At 34.9% G+C, this 24,901-nt stretch overlaps 5 protein-coding genes across 10 annotated transcripts in view; 3 read left to right on the top strand and 2 right to left on the bottom strand.

Moving 5' to 3' along the window:
• LOC117113891 (GPN-loop GTPase 1-like) overlaps positions 1–14,834 on the bottom strand; it is a 22,811-nt gene extending 7,977 nt beyond the window's left edge. Inside the window, exons 1-5 of one of the 2 annotated variants that reach the window (XM_033257375.1) lie at positions 14,753–14,834; positions 10,065–10,158; positions 9,734–9,878; positions 9,083–9,161; positions 8,173–8,267 (exon numbers count right to left, since the gene is read on the bottom strand). In XM_033257375.1, the coding sequence (XP_033113266.1) occupies positions 8,173–8,267; positions 9,083–9,161; positions 9,734–9,878; positions 10,065–10,128 (383 nt within the window). In that variant the 5' untranslated portion in view covers positions 10,129–10,158; positions 14,753–14,834. Of the gene's footprint in view, positions 1–8,172; positions 8,268–9,082; positions 9,162–9,733; positions 9,879–10,064; positions 10,159–14,396; positions 14,592–14,752 lie in introns of those variants that run through there. The other variant, XM_033257374.1, reaches the window with a different exon arrangement.
• LOC117113893 lies at positions 164–1,803 on the top strand. The gene is made up of 2 exons (XM_033257382.1): positions 164–383; positions 882–1,803. Exons 1-2 carry the CDS (start codon positions 285–287, stop codon positions 1,167–1,169), a joined length of 387 nt encoding a protein of 128 aa, XP_033113273.1. The 5' UTR covers positions 164–284; the 3' UTR covers positions 1,170–1,803.
• Positions 5,388–7,546, bottom strand: LOC117113894 (GPN-loop GTPase 1-like). The gene is made up of 5 exons (XM_033257383.1): positions 7,445–7,546; positions 7,073–7,112; positions 6,849–6,951; positions 6,355–6,435; positions 5,388–5,839 (listed from the first exon to the last, which is right to left on the bottom strand). Exons 1-5 carry the CDS (start codon positions 7,492–7,494, stop codon positions 5,769–5,771), a joined length of 345 nt encoding a protein of 114 aa, XP_033113274.1. The 5' UTR covers positions 7,495–7,546; the 3' UTR covers positions 5,388–5,768.
• LOC117113892 lies at positions 14,550–16,447 on the top strand. 5 transcript variants are annotated; one of them, XM_033257378.1, is made up of 3 exons: positions 14,550–14,650; positions 15,317–15,437; positions 15,706–16,447. In XM_033257378.1, exons 2-3 carry the CDS (start codon positions 15,333–15,335, stop codon positions 16,024–16,026), a joined length of 426 nt encoding a protein of 141 aa, XP_033113269.1. In that variant the 5' UTR covers positions 14,550–14,650; positions 15,317–15,332; the 3' UTR covers positions 16,027–16,447. The 5 variants fall into 5 exon arrangements, with proteins under 5 accessions (XP_033113269.1, XP_033113267.1, XP_033113268.1 ...); XM_033257376.1 differs by lacking the exon at positions 14,550–14,650 and adding an exon at positions 14,766–14,874; XM_033257377.1 differs by lacking the exon at positions 14,550–14,650 and adding an exon at positions 14,843–14,931.
• Positions 16,448–19,071: 2,624 nt separating this feature from the next.
• The window catches only part of LOC117113922 (caspase-3-like), a gene marked incomplete in the record, with an annotated part of 10,478 nt that continues 4,648 nt past the window's right edge, over positions 19,072–24,901 (top strand). Inside the window, 6 exon segments of the mRNA XM_033257432.1 lie at positions 19,072–19,197; positions 20,955–20,983; positions 21,191–21,304; positions 22,063–22,191; positions 23,613–23,722; positions 24,373–24,549. Of these exon segments, the coding sequence (XP_033113323.1) occupies positions 20,959–20,983; positions 21,191–21,304; positions 22,063–22,191; positions 23,613–23,722; positions 24,373–24,549 (555 nt within the window).

The following is a 24,901-nucleotide window of genomic DNA, read 5'->3' as shown; positions in this document are numbered from 1 at the left end:
ACTCCCCCCACCCCCAAGCCACTGAGTCTTCAATTTGAAGTTTCATAATAGGCCTACACTATGTTTTATGTTCCATATTATTCCATAATATATAATTCTCGTCCAAAGAGTTCTCTCATAACAAAAGTGGTACGGATGAGGGCAGTATTTATAGATTTATTTTCATCAGTCGAGTGATGGATCACTCTCTAAACGACTGAGCTGTTCTAGTATCTTTGGCGGGAGTTACACTTACCTTGTTTGATTAAGTAGTTTAGCGAATAATAACTCTTCATTTACTGAAAATGGGATTTCGTCGTGCAGTGGCCCTTGCAGTAGGGATTTTTTTCTTTGCTTCTGGGTTACCAAAAGTTGTACCTTTGCAGCCATTGCATAACAAAATGGTAATCTCGCTTCATTATCATCAGTGACTAGGCCTAGCCTAGCTACTGTACTATGCCGTAGGGCGTAGGCTAGGTAGGCCTAGGCCCCTAGGCCTAGTTTTGGCTAGCTAGGGAGCCGCCCCTGCCTCCGATTATAAATAGGTCTAAGTAAGAAGCCAGCGTGAGACAATGTTCCCTGGCAATACAGTACAATATATATAGGCTTATGGCCTAATTGGATTTTGTAAGGCAACCATCATACCACTGTCAGTTTCAATTATAATGGCTTATCAAGGTGGGGAGGGGGGGGGGGGGTGTGCCCAAAAAAGCTTTTTCTTCATCTTCCTTCCAGTGGGTCCCCCTTTGAAAATGTTGCACGCTAGCTCCCCCTTACCCTTTATCTGCCAGTGATAAATATGGTCCTACCATTAAAATACTACTTATACTGCTTCTACATTTTCTATATAATAACAACTTGAAAATATTTCTTACTTATTGCATATTGTATTTTCGGTCCAGGTTTCTGAATTCAAAGCATTCAACAGGGTGTTCCCGCTCAAACATTTTGGTGTTAAACTTGAAGCAGATGTGTACCGCACTCTCATAGGTGTTTTGGAAATCGCAATGGGCGTTTTGATGGCTTTTGGACGGTCTGACGCTGCATGGTTCAGTACTGTTGGTCTGCTCACAATAATGGTTGGCGCAGCATATACTTTGATTGCCCTTGAAAAGCAAACGATGGAAATAGCCATCCCAGTTGGTTTTGGATGTGTCCTGTTCTGGCTCCTGTTTGGTGATCGATACTAAAAGACTGATGGCGATTACCAATAATTCTAAAAGTTGCTATTTTGAAACTTTTTATGTTTAACATTCCAAAAACAAAATTTAATTCAGGCTATACTAGCTTGTAAATTTTGTAAAGAATGAATTATAATTGTTATTTGACTTAACATACAGTAGTTAATTTTTTAGTTGTGTTGTGTTTAATTGTTTGCGTGATTAATATGTAATGGTTTTTGAATTCTGTCATGATTATTTGGAAGCCTGCTAAGTTTTCTTGTACACGCACTAATTGACCATTGGGATTGATAAAAATCTAGTTGGGGCGGTGGGTGGTGCTCAGCTATTTTGGGTAACAAAATTTATGAAGGACGAATAGAAAATTCAGTATAAACTGCCTAACCTTTGACATTACCCATAAGTCACTGCACATGTGAAACTATCAAGACAATTTATTGGTACTTACAGTGATTAGGCCTACATTAGGTTTGTACTAGTCTTGGTATTCTTATCATTTCTGTATTTGACTGTTCCTTGATATAGTGTATAAAATTACTAATTGATTGATTGCGAAAAGTTTTATATACCGGTAGTTGGAGGGTTGAAAGAATGTTAGGCAAAGTGAATTTTGAATTCATTTGGAGCTAAGCTCCATTCTCAGGTGATGGGTACTAACAGATATATTGTTTTGAAATCATGGATTTTATAAATTGCATTAAATCTGTTGATTCAGTATGTTGCATACTGTATTTACCAAATAGAATATTTATACTGTAGCGATAGATATTATTTCTAGAAAAAAATAACTACTGTAGTGATATTTTACAGTACTAATTTGTCTATGCATTTTTTGACCACTGTATGTATTTATTCTGTACTGTATACAGGGTTATAATACTGTACACAGGGATTTGGAGTGGATGGGGGGGGGGGGGGGNNNCAGGGTTTTTTTTTGGTGTAAAATTAATAAATATTTGTGTATACTAAACATATTGTGTATGGGTATAATAAACGTCCCTTCACGTCACTGAAAATGTAGAGTACAGTAAAGTACTGTACAGTATTGTCAAAAATGTTATTGTAATATCATGATAGCTTATAGATCCCAGGTTATCAGTAATAGAGTAAATCACTGGTGATCGAATGATGTCTTTTTGGGGAGAGGACGTTTATTGGATGGAAATGATGTTCTAGATTGGTGTCTATGCGATTTGAATAAAATACAGAATACTGTGTAAGGTAGGCCAATGTAAGTGTTAATGAGGAGAGGCAAAGCAGTCTCTTGACATGATAGCCTCCTGAAGGTGGTCTTATTTATAGCATGGGTGGAGGCAAGGAAGCACCCAATGTACAAGCCCAAACCAGTCTACGCCTGTCTTGCTGCGCAATTGTCTAGAAATCTGGGGGCTCACTTGGTATTTAAACTGAGAATTCCCTTGTGAAACGGACTGTGAAAATCCCCCCTTCACCCCAGCAGTACAGTATTATGAACACTACTGATTATTGTTGTACAGTGCTAAATTGAATACAGTACGACGACTCTTCCTTTTATAAACTGCATATTTGAAATTACATATATAAATGCAGTACTGTATATACCTTTTACTAACTGCTAAAACGAGTATTCAATTGTAGAGCAAATAATTGCTCTATAGTCCACCTAAAAAATGAAGCATTGAGATGTAATTTAGATTATATGTCCATGTGTGGTAATTGTTTCATTAACATTAAAAAAACAAATATACTTCTTGGTTGTCGCCTTTTCATTAATAAAGTAAGCACAGTTACATCATAAATATCAATGGGAAAGGCTAAAAGCCTGTTAGTGTTATATTCAAGATAAACAAGGGAACTGAAGACCATCAACATTAATAATACACCCTCCATCTGCCACCTTAGTCATTAATTGAAGCAATATTAACGTGTGTTCGCTAAATTTATACTGTACAGTACACACATACAGTAGCTTGGCTGCAGTTGTTTTTCCAGAATGTTTCAAATGGGGTATATGCCTCGCACCAGAACATAAGTGGGCATGGTCAGAGAAGCTATGGCAATGTTTTTTCTCTGCCAAGGAGCCCTTCCCCACTGGCATTACCCCTGCATTGTGATTTAAAGTTATTGGAGTTTGTTAAGAATTTGAGCCCAGGAACATTGTACAGTAGTAACAAAAGTGACAGACGTATCACTCTAATTTAGCATCATCATCATTATTAGCATATTTCATTTGTACTTAATACCTTTGAAATAATTGCAACATAAATTCTATATATAAATAATAATACTGTACTGTAATATTTCATTCTTATATAGCGCAAAGTAAGCAAGCTCTCAATGTGTTGTACATAAAAAACAGAATAAGGACGTCATGTATAGATTTATCGTCATCTATGTACAGTACCATCATATACAGTAATAGCTTATTGAAGTATACTGTTGTTACAATAACTTTGGAACAGTCTACCTACCAATTTAATTAAATCTGTATCAACAAATTTTTTCTCAATAAATCTAAAAAAGTATCTAAAATCTACATACAGAGTACAAACATCACTTAAGAAATGGATAAAACATTAAATTATATTTTGGACAAATAAATATGCAATCAAACAAATTACAGTATTGTAATGTTGTATAGGCCTGTTCCAGTCTCAGGTGTGTTTATATGTTAGTGATTAACAGAGTATCATTCTGAATTCATTTTAAATGGTAAGAATACTTCACATTGGTAGGCACAGATTGCTGTTGGATTATGGTCCATTGTTTTGTGTGATAGGCCTATATACACCTACCATGGACATTAAAATGGCTGTTGTTTTCAGTCTAGGTCTCTATTTCATTTCCTCTGGAATCACAAAGATATTACCACTTCAACCGTTACATGATCGTGTGGTAAGTTTTTATGATCAATTTGGTTTTAGTAGCCTATAGGTCTGTGTAACATCAGATGTATCTGAATGTTAATTAATTTTGTATGACAATAAAATAACAATTTCGAAAGTATGTTTTTCTTTTGTTATTTGAATTAACAGGAATACACAACCCAAAGATAATTTAAGCGAATTGAAATTCTACTTGCAGTAATATATTGATCAAACATACAATATTATATCGTCGAATCTGCAATATACCACCAGCCCCTGTAGTCATGTAGTATGACACTCACCTTGAGAGCAAGAAATCACAGGTTTAATTCCTGTCAGGGGCACTTTTTCAAACAATTGATTTGGCACTTTTCATTGATAGGCTGCTCAATACAATGTTTACTATTCATCACTGTTTCATTATTCGAGCACTGGTTCTACAATTACTTGATTATTTATATGTACATTCCCCAGTGCTATGCAGCAACATTAATTCTATATACTTATTATATATATAATATTTTATATATATAATATTCAAATACCTTGAATACAAGCCCAATCAGCTTAATATCGAGAAAAAAGCGCATCTCAAAAAGAAGCCCTCTCGTCATTTTGCAAAAGTAGTAATCTCGAAAAGAAGCCCAAAGGCTTCAAATCAAGATACAGTAGCATGGGCTTCAGACTGATGTTGTCTTATGATTTATCTTATGAATATTATCTTATGAACATTATCTTATGAATATTATCTTATGAACATTATCTTATGAACATTATCTTATGATTATAACATATCAGTAATAATATTATTATATTACAGTAGCATGGTTAAAATTAAAAAACATTAAACAGAATTTCAAATTCCACGGTTGAAAATTGTCGTAAAGTAGCAATTCTAAATATTTACAGCCGTCATTTTGCAAAAGTAATCTTGAAAGTAAGCCCATCTCAAAGAGAAACCCATCCCAATGGTCCTAAAAAATGAAAGAACCCAGAGATTCTATTGGAGGTTTTTACGGTAGCTGAATAACAGAAAAGTGCTTGCATACAGAAACAAATAAAAATATTTCTATTATGGTATTTTAATCTTGCAAAACTATTGTTGCAGAGACTGACTAGAAGTGTGCATTACAAGGGCGTAGATCCCGGGGGGGGGGGATATTTGACAAGGGGGATGGTCTCTTGTATCATCCCCCAATATTTTGACTATGTATGGGATAAAATGGAGCTTTACACACTTCAAAAGACTGCCACAGAAATAATTTGCAATGTATTATGTGCTTACAAATATGAAAATTAGCATAATGTATTAATGTTGATAATAAAATTATTTTATCTGGTACCAATCTAAGCTCTTCTTTCCTTAGATGTTAGATGTGCTTACAAAGCAAACCACATTTTCACACTGAAGGGTGTGTACGATATCAGTAATTTTATGTCAATTCCAAGAATTTTCAATCATCCCCCCACCCCATTAAAAAATACTTTTCTACGCCACTGGTGCATTAGCTTGTGTACTCGCAACAGACATTCAATATTTTTTTAAGAAAACTACCATAAATGTGTAGATTTTTTTGGTCACTGCATTTTCCAATATGGCCTCTACCATAATTCATACCTATAAAACTTTAATTTGCATTGACCAACATCTACGAATGGAAATGCCATTAGATCAAACTGTTTGTTGTAATAAAGTGAAATGTAGTGGACTTCTGAGCATCTGATAAGTATAAAAATATTAGAGTCCAGTTTTGTGAATTTATCATGTCGTGCCTTCTTTTCCTTTCATTATATACCGACTGAAAGATTCCTCTTCAATTTCTTCCATTCGACCTAAAAATAATAATTTTAAAAAAATAAGGTGATGGTTCTATTAATAAATAATGTACATTTAAAATTCATATTAATAATAAATATCACAATAATAGTAAAATGTTAGACTTGTATGCGAACAAGAAATCTAAGCACTTCATCTTGTTACGCCCAGTCATTGGATCAAAGGAACAAATACTCAGCTCCCTGAGAATTTTATAGCAGCTAGTTATCAGCACATTTTGTGTTTCAACCTACCAGGTACCCACTTGTACTCCTAGGTGGAGAGTAAAGTGCCTTGTCCAAGCACACAAGCAAAATACATAGCCAGGGATTGAACCTCCGACCTCACAGTGAGAGGCAAAAACCACAACTGCTGCGCCAAGCTGCTCTTACCATTAATTTAGTCAATAATATTAGTGTATGCTTACTTTAATGTTTTTTCTTTTGATACCAAGTCTGATCACGCCTACATAAAAGTTACATCATTATTATTATCATTATCATTATTACTATTATTTTTATGAACAATTTACCTTCTGTATCATCTTTATCAATTTCATCATCACTGTCACCTCCGATTGCAATGGCAATCTTGTGTTCTTTATCAATTGAATCTGTTAAATAATAACAATATTTAATACAGTAAAAATAATATTATTCAAAATAGAAATAATGATTCTTCTGCTGCTAAGGATGATAAAAATGATGATGCTCATGCTCATGTTAATGATGATGCTCATGCTCATGTTAATGATGATGCTCATGCTCATGTTAATGATGATGCTCATGCTTGTCTGGCTTTCCTTTTGAATGTTGTCCTTTTTACTCTTTTACTCTCTTGTGCAATTTTTTGATAAGCCTAATTTCACCTTAAATTCAATTTCTGTTTATTTGAAATTTCAATATTAAATAATAATGTATTATCAAAACTGCTTTTCTCAATGTCTTATCTGGGTATTTACTTGGTGAAAAACAGTTACTACGATATACATCAATTGATACATTTGCAGCACAGTAATTCACTTGCCTATATCGGACAAGACACTGGTCATCTTGACACTTGGGCCGCTACCTGAATCAGATTTCAATTTGTCCAGTTGTTTCTGCTTCTCTTTTTCAACTTTCAACAGCTGTATAAATTAAAGAATGAAATAGAATATAATTAATAAATAATTATGTTCATTTCAATCTCCAAGTAGTATAAATTGTAATCTTATAACAACCATAATAATACATTTTTGAATCTCGTACCTTTTCCTTCCGTAACTTTTCATATTCTGGTTTATAATCGCTTAAAAAAAAAAATAAATTGATAGATAAATGTAAGTGTGTGGAGGCAAGTGGTGCAGTGCTAATCAAAGATCATGGGTTCAATTCTGAGGCTAGTCACTTTATTATGTTTTTGGGTAAGACACTCCGCATAGCTTATATCCACTCAGGATTCTAGGCAATGGTCAAACCAAATTACCCAAGCTGTGCGGAAACCAATTGAATTCTATCCAGCAAGAATAACAATTTTCACATTTAAATGCACAAAATAATCATGTGTTTGAATAGCCATATTGAATAAAAGATGATTAGAATTAGAAATAGAATTGATACAAGTACTGTAATGTAACCTACGTTTCATATTCTATTACTGCTTCATCTACTGCCTTAAAAAACTCCTCCATGCCTTCACCTGTAACAGCTGAAACGCCAACACACTAATAAAAAAGCAAAGGAAGAAAAATATAATCAAATTCAATGCATGTAAACGTAATTCTTACACAATTGAGATTGTTTCTACTTCTTTTATATTCATAAGCCCTGTCTCTTATACACATCTAGATGTGTATAAGAGACAGAAAACATACTGTGTACTTTATCTCAATCATATATTGAAGAAAAAGGATGCAAAAACTTAGATTTACATTAAATAACTTGTGGCCGAGTTGACTTGTGGCCGAGTTGATTTGTGGCCGAGTTGACTTGTGGCCGAGTTGACTTGTGGCCGAGTTGGCTGTAGCCAAACTTTTTGTGGCCGAGTTGATTTGTGGCCGAGTTGACTTGTGGCCGAGTTGACTTGTGGCTGAGTTGACTGTGGTCGAGTTGACTTGTGGCCGAGTTGACCTGCACCCATCATAAGTACTCCCATACCAATGGTTAATAATAAGCCCTCCTGGATTAGTACTTCTGGACACTTACCCCTAGACCAGTACCCCTGGAAACTATTCTCTGGGCACTCTGAAGAAGTACCCTAGATAATCACAAAAGACAAACTGCCACTTTGACATTCACCCTCTAAAGCCTCATTTTACAAGCTAAAGTATAGTACAAGTTGTTGATTCAAGTATGGTCAGAGAGGGTACCTGCAGGCATACAGCATGTTGGACATGAAGGTCACTGGATTTACACTCCTCGGGGTGTCCATCACATACACTATCACTGTTGGAAATGTTGAGCCCTACAAACAGAAACAAAAATGTTATATGTTAGTAGGCTTCAGTGGCAAATAATATTCAAAGGAAGTAGGGTAGGAAGAACAACAAAGTCTGGGGTTGTGTGGGGAACAGAGCTGCAAAATATAAGCGAGTTTCAGAGCTTACAAAATAGAAGGATTTGGGTAATTAATAATTTTCATACAAATTAGTGAGAGAAGCCACTATGTGCAGTGAATCATAGAGATTCCCATGTCTTCATCCATTGATGTTCCCCTGTTTCAGTTGTAAATTACTGTACAGCACAGCACTTTCAAAAGAAAGGATTAAGCTCTTGGTCCTACGATAATTCTTATATCTTCATAATGTTGAATATATTTATATGTAGGTAATAAGAGGTTTTTTTGTGCTTGTATAAGTTGTACATTCTAATGGGTCCGCACAAGGCGCTGACACCAGAGCCTCACTGCTGTTCTTGTTACCAAAACTTTAAAAGCATTCAGCGTCGCCAGTTTTGAACATAAACTAGAGGTGATTTCCAACAAACGTTCATCGCCCTTTTTTTTAAGTTAGACCCCAGGGTTCCCCTACACCTACAAAACAAAACAGATGTTTCAGCAAGGACTCTGTACATTATTGCCATTACCACTAATAGGGCCCGTCGCATGGATGGCGCGGTTGGTTAAGGATGTGTTCTAAAGCACATACGAGTTTGAACGCACGGACCAGTGAGCGGTCGCTCTTGTTTCGTAAAGGATCCCAAATGATTATTAGATTTTGCATGGTTCATTTTCATGAAATATTGAAGTAAAAAATAAATAAATTAAAAAAAATAACCTACCAGAGTCTCTGATATGATTGTTCCAGAAGCTGACCAAGTGAACACTTCAATCTGACCAGGTGTGTCCAGAATAACATGCCTGAGAAAAAAAATTGAATAGTTTATCACCAACATCAGGTGACCGACAGTGGTGGCTTCACAAAGTTGTTGATAGGGGTACAACAAATCCAACAGGGGGGTAAACCAAGAAGCCCCTGCTCAGGATAAGGACTAAACAGCTTAACAAATAACAGAGATGAGGAAGAGAGATCATATAGTTTGGTGTGTAAAAATTGTGCCTTTAAACCACAATTTATAAACTGTAATCACAATTATATTTGTTTTAATTGGCAAACTATTAATTTTGGTCCAACGACTTCAAAGGATTAATTAAAGTCAAAGATTACACAATTCTTTTCAATGGTCCTTCCAAAGGACTTGGTACTTGTATATGGTTTATAGTGTTTTTCCTTCTAGTTACGAAGCGCTAAGGACTTAAACATAAATATTAACAACCAAAATATTGTACGTAATACAAAATATTAATTACAGTAATTAAATATACAAATTTAAAAAATATCTACAACATTAATTTCTCAAAATAGTTGTTTTTTTTACTACAATAAAACATTCAACTTAAAACAGAATAAGAATTAGTAGAAGACAGCATACTTAGATTTTTTACTGCCCTGTTCAACAAATTCCATAACTTGGTCAAATTTTGTTGCGAAGAGGTTAAGTGAAGTCATTATTCCGCCATTAGGTCCAAGTCCATATTGCTTCATTATCTCTTTGTAGTTTACGGTGTCTCTGATATCTAAAAAAAAACAGGATGAAGTAACTTAACATAGGTGTCTGATACAGTATGACGGTGGGAACGAAAAGGTGCAAATGTTTTTGAAATTGGAATAATAGAAATTGCATTTAATTTAAAACTTACATCCCTGTATTTTAGTAATATAATAATGTAAAACTCAATAAATGATTATCTAAACTGACTCACCAATGTTGGCTGGAAAATTAACCTCATGTACTGCCGGATCTAAATTAATGACATAGGGAGGCATCTTCTTTGCATGTAAATATCCAGTTAACCTCTGTATTTAAAGAAAAAAGCTTTATTCATTTAAAAACACTTCCAGAAGGAAGGAAAATCTCAAACTATGGGTTGTGACCCAAAAGTGGGTTGCCCAAACTTTTGCGTTAGGTCACAACCATCGTTTAAAAAAAAAACTTTTAAAAACAGATTATCAATTCACATGTGCTAATTTATACGGTTGATGCAGTAAGTTGCTATTTAGAGATTGATGTAACCTGATGTAAGGTCTTTAAAGACTAACGACGAATTGAAAAGAGTATTTTAGGTGAACCATTATTAAATGTAGAACAATATTTTATTATATGCCCACAATGAATATCTTATATCTTACCACAACATAATTGAGATTTTGGGTCAGTCAGACTTGGGCCACACAAAGTACAATTATTTCTACTCTTACCTCTTGTACTTCATTTTGATTCTCAATATTCGGCCAATTTCCCCTGTGCCGGATGGGGACGACAGTCAGTGGCGGATTCAAGGCGATCCCAGTAGCCCCACCCCCTAAATATTTCAAAATAAAAAAGTATAGAAAAAAATAAAATTGTGTTCATATGCAAGTCATATGATTTCCGGCCAACTAGAGGTTCTATAATCATAAATTTCTCACCTCAGCCCCAACCATCCCATCTATCTATCTGTATAGTCCCCTCTATTACAACTTCCATGATCAGTAACTGATTATATAGTAAGCAAAACGACTTATACCTCCATGTTTAGATGATGATGATATTATATTGTGGATACTCAATCAGACACGTAACATGTCTGCCCTGAAGTCCAGTTAAAATATCTTATTTAATAATACACTAAAATGAAATTAAATATACACTATAACTTTAAAAAAAATCATAAAAATAGATTTTAGGCATAGTCCTATGTGTATATAAGCAAAAAACAAATTAATGAATATTCTTTTAAAAATTGCAAAGACAGAGAGTCATACAATGAATGATGCTAAAATATCTGTAGAACATCATTCCATATACCACCTTTTCCGTTGTGTGCATTATTCATATTAACCTTTTCTCATGTTTTAGGGGCAGCTGACTCTTTCGAGATACAGTAACTTACTTGCTGTAGCTGTCTTTCCCCCCATTCTTTGTTCGCACAATATCTCCAAATTGCCATGAGCTACGAACATGGCAGCTTCAACGAAAATTTGGGTTGGCCTGGAATAGTTGTTTCCTGTTGTTTTTGTGCTTTTAATTGTTTATATGAAAAATGAAAAGATTGACAAGCTTGTTGGATATTTATTCTAGGGCCATAGAGGCAAAAGCTTAGCCCTAGCTTGGCCCTACAAAGGGGTTTCAAGTGAACTCAGCCCTTAACCGACTCAGCCCTTCACCAACTCGGCCCATGAACCAATTCGGCCCTTGTCAACTCGTCCTACCAACTCGGACCATAACCAACTCAGCCCATACACCAACTAGGCCCTTGTCAACTCGGCCCTTAGCCAACTCGGCCTATTCACCAACTATTACACAAATTTGGCCCTGAACCGAGACAATGTCACAAATAAATTTCAATAGTACCTTGAAGTTTATTAATAAATACTACAGTGTCACTTGGTGTTACTTATTTTTCTTTTTTTTTACAAAGGAAACAACTGCTCAACTGGTTTGAGACACACCCTTTTTATCATTTTTTGCATTACCATTTAATTACGATATGTATTTTAATCATGTTTATAAATATTTAAATAAAATGGAGACTTATGAAATAAGTATATTCAATAGTTGTCATACATTTGTTTTATTGTTTGTTACGTTTCCATTTACCATGTTCTGATCATGTTTCTAATTCTGTACAAGTAAATTAATACTAAATGATATGATGAATGAAAATAAAGGAAATATATAGTATTTTCATACTTTCCATATAAAATTATGAAATATGTTTAATTATAACCGTACATTTTATTGGCCGTTTTATCAGGCTTCTTTGATATTCATAAGCCTGACAAAATCATTCACTGTGCTATTACTATAGTTGCATAACTAGTATAATTTGTCGAAAGAGACGTCCACAAATACTGAGATTCTCATGTAATGGTACTCTTGAGGCAGAGCAGACACAAGGTTTGTATTTTCTTGTTTGTTTTATTTCCATTTTTGAGACAACAACATATTCTGATTTTTATCAAATACACAAATAAATGGAAATATATAAAGTAAGACTCATCATTGTGATTCAATACTTCCATAAATATATAGTTTTAATATAATTTATAAGTAAATGTTAATGGCCATTTTGGACTTCATTTTATAGGCCTACTGTATAAGCTGGAAAAATGATCTACTCTGATGCCTATATACAGTGTACTAGTTGCCTGGCAACTTAAGTATAAAATCTGAAAGAAAATTTATTACAGACAGGTTCCAGCACAGGTACTCTTGAGGATGATGCAGACACAGCATCTTTGCATAGAAACTAATTATCTGATTTAATGGCGAAACCAAAATTAGAGATGGTCAGGATTTTAAAACCAGCCTTTGAAAGGTCCAAAAGTCAATAAAATGATAGGATTGTTTTCAACGATCTCAAAGATGGCATGCAGGATTAATATTTTATATAATTAGTTTGGTTTAATTCTTACGTTTCCATCCAGCGTTGGGCCCACTATTGTAACATTGAAAACATTACTATGTGGATAAATATTACCATATAATTTACAATAACAATGCCAATAATTAATACATAGTTGGTAGAAGTGTCCTTGTCGCAGCCCTGGTTAATTGATAATTCTACTACCAACACACCTGTGGACACGATGACAAGATTAACAAACAACATTAAAATATGTCAAAAGGCTACATTAATTACATTAAAATTAATAACAAAGTAAATTAACAAAGACATGCCTACATTACTGCATGTTCGTGTATCGCCTTTATTACTTTGTGGATAATAACATAAAACATTAATACATTCATGTGTGACAACAAAATAATATAATATAATTACTAAGATTTAATAAACATTAAAAGGCTTTTCCATTAAAATATACCAAAAGCGACTCAGTTCATGGGCCAAGATGGTTAAGGGCCACGATGGATAATGGCCGAGTCGGTTAAGGGCCGAGTTGACAAGGGCCGAGTTGGTGTATGAGCCGAGTAAATTATGGGTCGAGTCAGTTAAGGGCCATGTTGACAAAGGCCGAGTTGGTGTATGGGCTGAGTCGGTTATGGGTCGAGTTAGTTAGGGGCTGAGTTGGTATGGTTCGAGTTGGCGAAAGGGCCGAGTTGATTTGCACTAGTAGGTCTAAGGCCTAAGCTAAGTAATATAATATTATTAAGTGTTCATAAGAAAGCCTAGCTAGCCTAGGCCTTCTACCTAGTTAGATACAAAACCGCTAGCAGGCGCTATAGATCGGCAATACACACATTGCGATAGAAAATAGTGCCCTGATGGAGATAGGATATCCAATGTATTAATTGGGTATTTCGCGGAAGTATACAACAATTTGACCTAATTACTTCCAGATAACTCTCCAGAAATGATTTCTGGACCAAGTTATTGGCTTTTTAAGCGCGCGAATCGATTTAGTAGAAGTTTTTTTTAGTACAACCAATGTTTCGTCGATTTTCAAGAATAAAAGGAAACCTTCGCTAGTTTTTTTGGTTAACATGTTTGTTTTCTTCCGTTTTTAAACTATAAAGATAAGTAAGTTTTAAATAATATTTGTGTGCATATTATTCTATTGTCTTATCACGTACCACAGCTAGGCTCGGCTCGTACGAATAGAGGGCGCCCTTGTTAATTTGCGGCGGCTACACGCAGGGTAAACGATGTTTTCCCCACTGGCCACCGTGTTGTCTGAGGCCTGCAATTAGGTCTAGAGTTATGTGATTCAATATAATTTATTATACGTAGAATCTATAAGTATTATTTTAACATGGCCTAAAATGCTACATAATTATACTGTAAGGGACACACTTCTTGTATAATAAAAACAATAGAAATTAATAACTCCAGCAAAAAACATATTTAAAATAGCAATATCTCCGCTAATATTGGTCCGATTTACATAATGTTTGTTTTAAAATGCTTCATTCAGTTATGCCTTTCTATTAAAAATAAATAAAAAAATATTTGGGCGATTTCAATTTGTTTTGTTTCTAGATACCTAGGCCTAAGCCCTAGCCTAGGCCTAGCCTATAAGTCCACGGTCGGGCATATATGTCCTAGCCTAGGCCCTAGGCCTAATATTTTAATACAATCATAAAATGTTACCTGAACAAAAGTTGTCTTTCCAGATCCTGCCATTCCCAAAATTATTAAACAAGGAGTTGCTTTATTACATTCTGAAGCCGATGCACTGCTGCTGTCTTGTGTTTGCCTTGTTTTGTTGGCTTCAACTTTCTCTCGAGTGACTTCGCTGCAAGTCGCCATGTTGTTTAACTTGGCTTGGGGAAATACTACAATACGGTACGGTGGTACGGGATATATCGTTTGTCTTTATTTATTTTATTGCAGAACGTGGTGCAGTATGTTCAAATACTTTTTACTTTTTTAGGAAATTAAAGTTTAATTTTCCTGACAACATACAGAACTATATACATATGAAAAATTAAAGTATTATTACTTACCAGCTTATGAAATACTAAAGCTTAATAAATACAAAGAAATTGTCATTGACGTTGTAAACATTCCAACGCCATCAAGGATTGGTTCCATATTGTAGACAACATACTGGCAATTTATTTCGCGGGTAATTTCGCAAATTAACTCCGTCTTCTTCTCCACTATACACTGTCACTAGGCCTAGGCCTAGGCCTAGGTTGTTTATAAAATAATATTATGTAAATAATTATACTGTAGTACTGACACAGGAAGACATTTGATGTTACTTATTATTGTTTTTCGTCAAATCCAGTATCATCTAGGCCTAACCTATCGTAGGCGTTAGCTAGCCTAGTGGACTGACAAATCTTAGCCGGCCCTTAGTAGTTAGTTAGCGGACTAGCTAGGCTGGCCCTAGGTAGGTCTGGCCCTGCCTCTCTTGCATAGGCTATGTAATAATACTGTATGTAGTTAGAGTACCTGGCCACCACTGAAACAGTGGAAGTAGACTGTGGCTAGTGGGTGATTGGGGTGTGCCTACTAGATCATGTGACGATGAATTATTTTTATTAATTATTATTTTCTTTCAGCTGATGCAAGCAAATTATGAAGTATTCTATTATTGATAAACTAGCCGTAGTGATCGGTGTGTTCTTCATCGGGGGATGTATTCCAAAGATTGTACCTTTAGACCCATATCATGAAATGATGGTAAGAAGACAAGAGTGGATATGCAGCTTGTTGGTTTAAGTTGCTTAATGTTCAGTCACTCACAGGGCATTGGATTTAAATTCTTTGAATGCAAAACTACTTTTTTCACTCACCAATCCTAACTGCATTTTGCTAATTAATATACTGTACTAACATCCCACGTATTTAGTCTGATGTTTGTAGAAAATTCTCTCCAGCTCTGTGAGTGTAATATATATTGTTTTTCTGAAAATTTATTTTTTAATTCTTTGTATTTCATATTTTTCAGGTAGTTACATTTCAATTCTGGGCGCATGTGTTTCCTTTAGTCCACCTTGGTTTACCAGCGCCAAATGCTGCCCTGTACCGGACAATTTGTGGAGTTTTAGAGCTTAGTTTTGGCTCACTGCTAGCTTTCGGAAGGACACCTTTTCGAAGAGGCTCTGCAGGAGTTTTGATGGCTATTACAGTTATATCAATATATTCAATGGCAGTTCTTGGCAGTACCTTAGAGTTCATTCCAGCTGTTATACTCGCACTGGTTCTACTTCTCTGCATCATCTATGGTTTTGAAGACTCAAAGAAACAGACCAAAAGCAAGAATGAGTAGACCTAATTGTAAATTAATCACCTTAAGAACATAATTGAAGTGTAAATTGGAACATATAAATTAAATGATTGATTGATTAATTGATTAAATCATAAACATAATGTTAATACAGTAGAAATTAAGAATAATCCTTAAGGGATCCATTATACAATTTATAAGAGTTTTTTGTTTCCATTCCAATTCTTAGGACATTGTTGATAACTTTAGGATGCTCAAAATTTTGAAATGATATGTAATTTATATTGTACAGTACAGTATGCAAACATTAATTAAGTGAAAAATGTTTGGAATAATTAAGATAAAGGTTATAAATGCACATTTTTTGCCTGGAGGTGGGTTCTAGGGAGTATTTTCTAAAGATAATGAAATGAGACTAAATAATATTTAAAATTAATTCATTAACAATGTAAAAAGTATAAATTAGCAAGCTGGCATTGACCAGCAGCAATGTTATCTGGAACGCCAGACACTCTTCTGAGTGGGTTAATTGTCTTTATTTATAATTGATTTCTTTAAATTTTTATCGTGTTTTCATTGTCTCTGTATTGTTTCCACCCTGCATGTGCCTAGTTAAGCCATGACCGGGGTTTTTTGTGACATTCTTTTATCGTGTTTTTCTTTAATAAAGAATGATTTTATATGTTTATTTGATATTGAAAGGAAATACTGAAGTACTCTAAACTATAAGAATTTGTATTTTGCTGAGGATCTTAAAGAATTATTTTGTTCACATTTTTTAAACTAAAACAATATATTTTTATAACAATTTTACTACACTTTTGTAGGCCTCATTCTCTTTAAAAAGAACCAAGTACAGTAATAAATGTCTAGCAAAATTACTGTTTGTTGATCATTTATTTTAAGGCAATGCAGTGGCGTAACAGTGAGTCAGGGGGGCAGGGGCGAGAAAGTGTTCCTTCTATATCAATTGAATGGCGTGTTTTCGCCCACAATTGGGTGATGGAGATGTGTGTTTGTGTGGGAAATTTTCCTCTCCCTATGGAAGTAAAAAAAGAATAAGGAAAGACTGCATTATATGCATGATATTTTTTATATGAGATAGGGCCGCCTGTTGGACTATTTTTGCATCTTGAATGTTCACAAATTGTAAATTTAGTCTGTACATCTTTACAACTGCACAATGTCATTTACTTGAATATCGCCATTAACATACATTACATTCACATTGAAATACTGTATATAAAAATATAAGACTTGTTATTTTCCATAGCGAATATTAAATATTGACATTAATCTGCAATAGTCTATTGATAAGCTAGTATTTGGGCTTTAAGTTGCCATACTTTACAATCCAATCAATTTGAGCACGTTGGTAAATTTTTGCACACCCCAAAATGGTAATCTTCGATATGGCACTGAACACAGAAAGACAATAAGGTACAAAACAGAGAGAAAAAGAGCTTACATGTAAAACAGATCTGAGATCTTCCAGAGGTGGCGCCGGTCGGGGGCTCAGGGGCGCCGGTCGGGGGCTCAGGGCCCCCGTCGGGGAGAAAACCACAATTCGTCGGGGAGGAAAAAATATGTATACAGTATGTATTTTATACATATTTAGTAGACACAAAATTGTTTAAATAAGCCTTTAACACCAGGTTGTAAGCTGTCTCTTATACACATCTAGATGTGTATAAGAGACAGATATAACATGTCATTAACATTATAACAATCTTCCAATAAAGAAATTAAAATTATATCAACAAATTAATAATTAATATATTTTTTAATTTATTGTTAAATTGTTCGGAGTATTTATTCGACTCGCTTGAGTAACGAATAATATAGAAACAGGGAACATAACAACAAGGGGCACCATTTTTCCCGGGCCACCTAGAATTTTAGGTGTCCCATGACAGGCGATACGGTACCCCCGTGTTATACCTAATTATCTTTGGCGTTCGATTTTAAAAATTATTTCAACATATATAACTTGTCATTAACATTATAACAAACTTCCAATAAAGAAATTAAAATTGTATCAACAAAAATTAATAATTTATTTATTTTTTAATTTATTGTTAAATTGTTCGGAGTATTTATTCGACTCGCTTGAGTAACGAGTAATATAGAAACAGGGAACATAACAACAAGGGGGGGGGGCACCATTTTCCCGGGCCACCTAGAATTCTAGGTGTCCCATGACAGGCGGTACGGTACCCCCGTGTTATACCTAATTATCGTTGGCGTTCGATTTTAAAAATTATTTCAACATATAAAACTTGTCATTAACATTATAACAAACTTCCAATAAAGAAAATTAAAATTATATCGAAACATAAATAAAAATACAGGGGGCACCATTCTTTCCGGGGACACCTAGAATTATAGGTGTCCTGTGACAGATGATACCCCCTGTGTTGTTATACCTAATTATCGTTCAATTTTTAAAATTATTTCAACATATATAACTTGTCATTAACATTATATCCAAAATCCAATAAAGAAAATTAAAATTATATCGAAACATAAATAACAATACAGGGGCCCCATTCTTCCCGGGGACACCTCGAATTCTAGGTGCCCCGTGACAGATGGTACCCCCTTTTTATACCTAATTATCGTTCGATTTTAAATATTATTTCAATATATAGATTGTCATTAACATTATATTGAACATCCAAAAAAGAAAATTAAAATTATGCCTATATCGACACAATCGTCATTAACATTATAACAAACTTCCAATAAAGAAAATTAAAATTATATCGACACATTAATAAAAATACAGGGGACACCATTCTTCCCGTGGACACCTAAAATTCTAGGTGTCCCGTGTTGTTATACCTAATTATCCTTCGATTTAAAAACAATATTTCAGCATATATAACTTGTCATTAACATTAGAACAAACTTCCAATAAAAAAAAAATTAAAATTATATTGAAACATAAATTAAAAAAAAAACAGTGGTACCATTCTTATCTGGGCGGTCGTTATGTAAATTAGTTATAATGATTGACATGGGGACCCTTCTGTCACGGAGACACCTAGAAGTTTAGAACAACGTATCCATCTGGACAAGGGGACTTTCCCTTTTTGCTGTACAGTACGCACGCGCGAGAGGAGAGTTCATTATTTCTGCTGGAGGAAGAAACTGTAACATAATCTATAAATTGTTTAGCTGTGGAAGTAGGCAAAGCCTACATTGATGATTGTATGTATAGTATTGTTTTAATATCTTAAATACCATTTGTTTTAACACTTAACGCTAAACTAAACAAATCCAAATTATCTCCGTTAGCAGGGTAGAATTACAGGCTTCCTATCTCACCTCACACAAGTACTATATTAGGGCGGACCGCATTGTGAAGGCTTAGGTATTTAATCCCATTAGATAGGCCTAGGAGAAGTATTCAGTCCTAGATAAAATAAGGTAAAGACCTGTCGATTAGGCTAGGTCCGGGCTACCCTAGTTAGAGCAGCTAAGCCTAGTTGCCATGCCAAGTTAGGACTAGTGTATCAATAATAGTTATTCTTCCTCCTTTCTTTGACTTATGAAATATCCATGTTGGTCAAGAAAACTGACTTGACAACAAGCAAAATCCAGTGTGAAATTGGTTGGGGGTGGTGGTGTCCCCTCTCAAAGTAATTTAAAAAAAAAGACTAAGAAAGACATGTGGCAACTAATTGAAAGAATTAGCTTGTGTTGGTATTGTTCAATGATATGGAGTGGTCAAAAATGTGTTTGTAAACACATTTTCTGCCGAATGACTGATGGAGGTGCGATATTATTAGCCTCTCCAAAGGAGCAAAGCTCCGGGGAGGCTATTGTGTTTGCCTATGTTCTGCTTCATATTGTTGTGGTTGCTGTTGGTCATTTGTTAATTGTTACCAAGATAACTAAAGTTTGGCAAGAATCCGATTGTTTACAAAGTTGGCAAAATGCAAGATGGTAATATTAAGGCAGAGCCTATTGTTGGTAGATGTGTGAATATGCTAATTGATCATTTGCATAATTAATATTTCACTAATCAGGAAATGTATGCTAAATACCATCATAACTCTCCCCCCACCAAAATAAGTAGTTGAAATTGTAATATTTTTTATGATGCTGTCGTTGCTGTTGTAGTAAACTGATTTCAAACTCACATGTGAAGAACCACATGTGGGGTCCCAAGTCTCCTGTAAGGCAAGGAAGTCTCCAGGAAATCATGGTGGCCTCCCGCACGCAAGCAAGAATCTCCCAGAATATAACCCATCCAATTTTCTCATGGAAGTCAGTGCTGATGTCAGTGGTATCACCCTGCGCAGTTAAATAAAATTGAATATGTTAAGAAAGTATCATGCCCATATATGGTAATTGACAGTTAATTGTCACAAGCTCATTTAACCAGATCTCCCAGATGAGATTGTTCCAACTTGGAACCTCTGAGTGTGTATGTAGTTGATATAACACAATTTGTTAAAAAAAAATTACCAACATCACTCAAACAAATCCAGAAGAGAACCCTCAAGGTTTATAACTTTGGAAAGTTGCACAAAATAGAGAGATCACTCCTCAATGCTGTTGCAATACAAGATTTAATCAATTCCTTGACATCAATGCAGCTGACCAGGGTTGGTTAAAAACTTTTAATAATTGTATTACTATACAAAACTGCAAAACCAAATTGCTAGCCAACATGATGGAAATGATGATGACATAACCTAGGCATAATTTTATATTTCTATTAATGTCTGTAATAATAATTATATTTGATCTTGAAGCTTTGGATTGTGACCTAATAAGTAAAATACTGTAGCAAAATATGTTGGTCAATATCAAGTGACTACATATTTGTTTTTAAGCAACATTTTTCTCTTTTTTTAAATTTTTTGTTAATTTCAGTATAATAATAAAATTAATTTTACATGTATTAAATGTACATGCATATATTTTAATATATTTCTATTTTTAAAATCATTTTTCAGTGATATGGCAGAGGGAAGGACACCAGGTTGTAAGTTTTTTTTATGCTTTTCAACCTAATAATTTAAGTTGGCTTTCTAGAATTTATAACATCATGAAAACTGAACAACTTGGTAATACATTGGCAGTGCAAAATATGGAGGTGAAAAATCCGCTGAATATTGATTGATGGAGAAGAGTACAGTATATTCTCCATGATTTCAGAGATTGACTTACAGTATGGTTATTTTTTATTCAGTATCATTGGTAAACTCTGTAGCTGGCGTTGTGGTTCAAGGTGGGACAATTAAAAATACGTATATCCAGAGTAATGTCAGGGGAAATCCAAATCTTGGCAGCGGCCAATCAGCAGGTAAGATTTTTAAGTCAGATCATAATGCTAGATGTTGTGTTGTGTTGTGTTGTGACATTAGAGCCATGTGGTACAGGGATTGTGAAGCTTGGTGGCACAGGTGATTGTTGAGCTTGGTGGCACAGGTGATTGTGGAGCTGGTGACACATGTGGTTGGGGTACTTGATGGTACAGGTGCTTGTGGTGTGATACAGGAATTGTGGGGCTTAGTGGCAAAGGTGATTGTGGCATACCTACCAAATGTCCTGCATCTGGCAGGAGACTCCCGCTTTTTGACCCCTCTCCAGCCACATACATTCTCGCAACTCCTCTTCCTGATGAATATTTATTCATTGACGGTACTTAAAGCACTTTAAGCACACTGAGTGGCCCCTAGAGTGCACAAGAGAGCATCTAGTAAATTTTCCGGGCCCTAGGCGGGCCCTGGACTAGCACCTATTGGAGTCCCTTCTATGGCAAAATCTCAAGGCAGCACTTGGTATGTATGTGGTGGAGTTGGCCTGTGGTGCAGGTGCTTGTGGTCCGTCAGAGCATGGACCTATTAATAGGTCCATGGTCAGAGGGCCTGGCCAGTTGTCAATGAGCCATGGTTGAACCTTTGGGGTTGGAGGTGAGGCGGAATGAAACTGGTAGGGCAGAGGTTGGTGTTGACTCTGGCCCATCTGTCTGGGAATGATGTACCTCCTGTCAGAGAATACAATAAATTGTATCATTTGTATCTATATATATCTTAATATTTACTTTCATGTGTGATCTAGTGAGGGCTAATCCAGGTGAAATAAGAAGTTCTGTCGTTGGAGCAGTTTTTTCTGATGTTGTTATAGACAATGTGCATTTACAATCCAATATCAACAGAAATCCACCCAGTCGTCAAGAAATGTATGAGGGTAAGATTAGGAATACAACATCTTAAAATAATTAATATGGATTTTGTGGATGATAAAGGGCATGCCTGTTACCTTCATGTTTGTTGATGATGGTGGTGGTCATTTTGATAATTTTGGGGGTGGTAATTATGTTGATGGTGGTAGATATCAGGGGTGGATCCAGGATTTGAAAGAGGGGGTGTTCAAAATTTGTCCCGAAAATGAATAATAATAATAATAATAATAATAATTGGGGTCCTCCCCGTGAAAATTTTGATTCCTAGATTGCCGGAAATGAGCTTTCCCGACTTCTGAGGTGTCTTTTAATGACCTTTAATTTCTTCAAAATTCAAGGGTTTACCCCTCTGAAAAAATAGGTCAGGTGATTTTATCTCGTTCATAATAATCATAATAATAGTCTATAATAATAATATAGAGCCTATAATGATAATAATAATTGTGATTAAATTATTATTATTAATCATAATAATAACAATAATAATAATAATAATAGTAATAATAATAGGACGAAGATTAGTTTTCAGCACAGTGAATGTAAATTAAAAATACAACAAAGACAATTGAGTTTAATTTTCAATGGAACACCACAGCGATTAATTAGATGATGATGAATTTTACCCTAGAAGACTGTCACTTCCGGCAATCTAGAGGTATTTCCCCAAATGTTCCCACATCAGCCCTCAGGTGTGGACTAGGCTGTGAAGTGGTAGGCCAAAAGTAAATACATCAAAGACAATGTTTTTAAGTTTTATTTTCTAAGTACATCACATTAATTAGATTTGGTTGCTGCAAATCGCTGGTAAAACGTCATTTGACTATAAAGGTGATGTGATGACGATGAATTTTACTATATAGAGTGTCATTTCCGATCATCTACAGCTAACTATTTCCTAAAATTTGAGGTGGGTGTGGACTCAAAAATGTCCCCTTCACCTTTAGAAACAGACTGCGCCTTTGCCAAAACCACACCTCCCCCACCCCCCACCTTGGTGCTTTGCAAATCGCATTATCCACCCCCATTGCTAAGTTCTAGATCCGCCACTGTGTTGAGTAGTTGTTTTTGTAGTAGTCTTTCTTATAGATCGATGAACCGATAGGCCTGAAGAACACACTTTCGTACATAAATTATTACGACGTCGAGCCAAAAACAGTTTTTAATTGTATTTAATTTTAGTTGGGCTAAGCCTAGTTTATCCGATCTTCCAACCTAGGCCTATGCCTAGGTAGGTGAGCATGCCTTTTGTAAGCTGGGACCCAGTAGTATTTTGTTACGTTTCTTCACAGAGGGGGGTTCGTCTGAACCCCTTGAACCCCCCCTTGGATCTGTCACTGGATATTTTATGGTTGTGGCCATTGGGATGATGTATTTATTAACTGTAACGTGTAAAATTATTTTGATGAATTTGTATTTTTGTTTATAGATTTATCATGGGATGTTGTAACCCCAAATTCCCAAGGCCTTTACTGTTTTGAAAAGAGTAGAAGTAGTGGATATTCTGGATTGCATTCTGTGGCTGACGATCTTGGTGAGGTAAGAAATGATGTACAGTTCAGATACGTAATGACAGTATTTTTTTACTTCAGTTGGATTCTGGATGTCCTTGTATACTTATTTCGACTTACAGCCATTCAATCTTATTTTTCGCTGTGACAACTTTAGTTTAGTTGGGTGTACAGACATCAATTGTTTTTCTGTGTTTACCACATATATTTTGCTGTTTACTACTTCATATATTTTGTAGTTCAGAATGTATAAAGAATTGATTGATTGAATAATGTCTTCTAATAATGTACTTTCTCACTGATTCGATGTTGAAAGCGAAGGTGTTTTGAAAATGTAGAAGAAGAAAGGCAATATAGCCTAGCTTGTCATAATGTAGTATAGACTACCAATATATCCAATCTATCAAGAAACAAGTTTCTGCACAATCCAAAATCACAGAAAAATCATGTAATGTACCATGATCAGCATTTGTTGTGTTATTTGCCTTGATTCATACTGCTTTCAACATTAATGCTACCAACTGTATTGTTTACATAGAGATTAAATCAGTAGTTGGAATATAGTTTATAGAATATAGTTTTATATTCTATTATAGCAATTATATCAGTAGTCGGAATATAGTTTATTGAATATAGTTTTGTATGGTTTTAAAATTGTTTACTTTTTTCATTTTTCAGATATACAAGATGAACTCTCATCCTTACAGGGGTGCTGCTTTTATTTTGAACAACAGTTTTTTTCCAAACATGGAACAAAAGGAACGAAAGGGCTCTGAGGTGGATGTTGAGAATGCTAAAAGGTTATGGAAAAGTTATGGCTTTTATGTCAAAACTGCCAACAATAAATCAGCTGAGGTAAAAGATAGGATAGGAGTATCCTGGTGTGAAACACATGAAGTGTAATAGTGGGGCAGGTATGTGATATGCGGGAACAACGATGTCACTTCACCCCTTCCCCCAAAAAATGGAAAATTCAAATTGGCCTCCAAAAAACACAATTTTGGCAGTTTAAAGGCTCTAAGAGCCCACATTACCATGATATTGGTGTCAATACCTATGTTCTTTAGTTCAAGGAATTCAATAAAACAACATTAAAATACAATACCATACATTTTTATCATGAAAATGCAAAATTAAATAATATATTCAAAATGACCGCCAAAAAACACAAATTTGCCAGTTTGAAGGATTTTAGTGTACATATTGA

The sequence above is a fragment of the Anneissia japonica genome, unplaced genomic scaffold (genome assembly GCF_011630105.1).
Source record: "Anneissia japonica isolate Jap-2015-1 unplaced genomic scaffold, ASM1163010v1 scaffold1417_len1240632_cov203, whole genome shotgun sequence".
Taxonomy (NCBI): domain Eukaryota; kingdom Metazoa; phylum Echinodermata; class Crinoidea; order Comatulida; family Comatulidae; genus Anneissia; species Anneissia japonica.
Note: the sequence above shows the minus strand (reverse complement) of the source record. Positions and strands in the feature narration are given on the sequence as shown.

Coding starts and splice junctions, on each gene's coding strand:
- LOC117113893 (XM_033257382.1), top strand. CDS start 285: ATGGGATTTCGTCGTGCAGTGGCCCTTGCAGTAGGGATTTTTTTCTTT. Junction 384..881: donor AGCCATTGCATAACAAAATG/GTAATCTCGCTT, acceptor TTTTCGGTCCAG/GTTTCTGAATTCAAAGCATT.
- LOC117113894 (XM_033257383.1), bottom strand. CDS start 7,494: ATGGAGGAGTTTTTTAAGGCAGTAGATGAAGCAGTAATAGAATATGAA. Junction 7,113..7,444: donor GCAGTAATAGAATATGAAAC/GTAGGTTACATT, acceptor TTTTTTTTTAAG/CGATTATAAACCAGAATATG. Junction 6,952..7,072: donor AAAAGTTACGGAAGGAAAAG/GTACGAGATTCA, acceptor TAATTTATACAG/CTGTTGAAAGTTGAAAAAGA.
- LOC117113892 (XM_033257378.1), top strand. CDS start 15,333: ATGAAGTATTCTATTATTGATAAACTAGCCGTAGTGATCGGTGTGTTC. Junction 15,438..15,705: donor ACCCATATCATGAAATGATG/GTAAGAAGACAA, acceptor CATATTTTTCAG/GTAGTTACATTTCAATTCTG.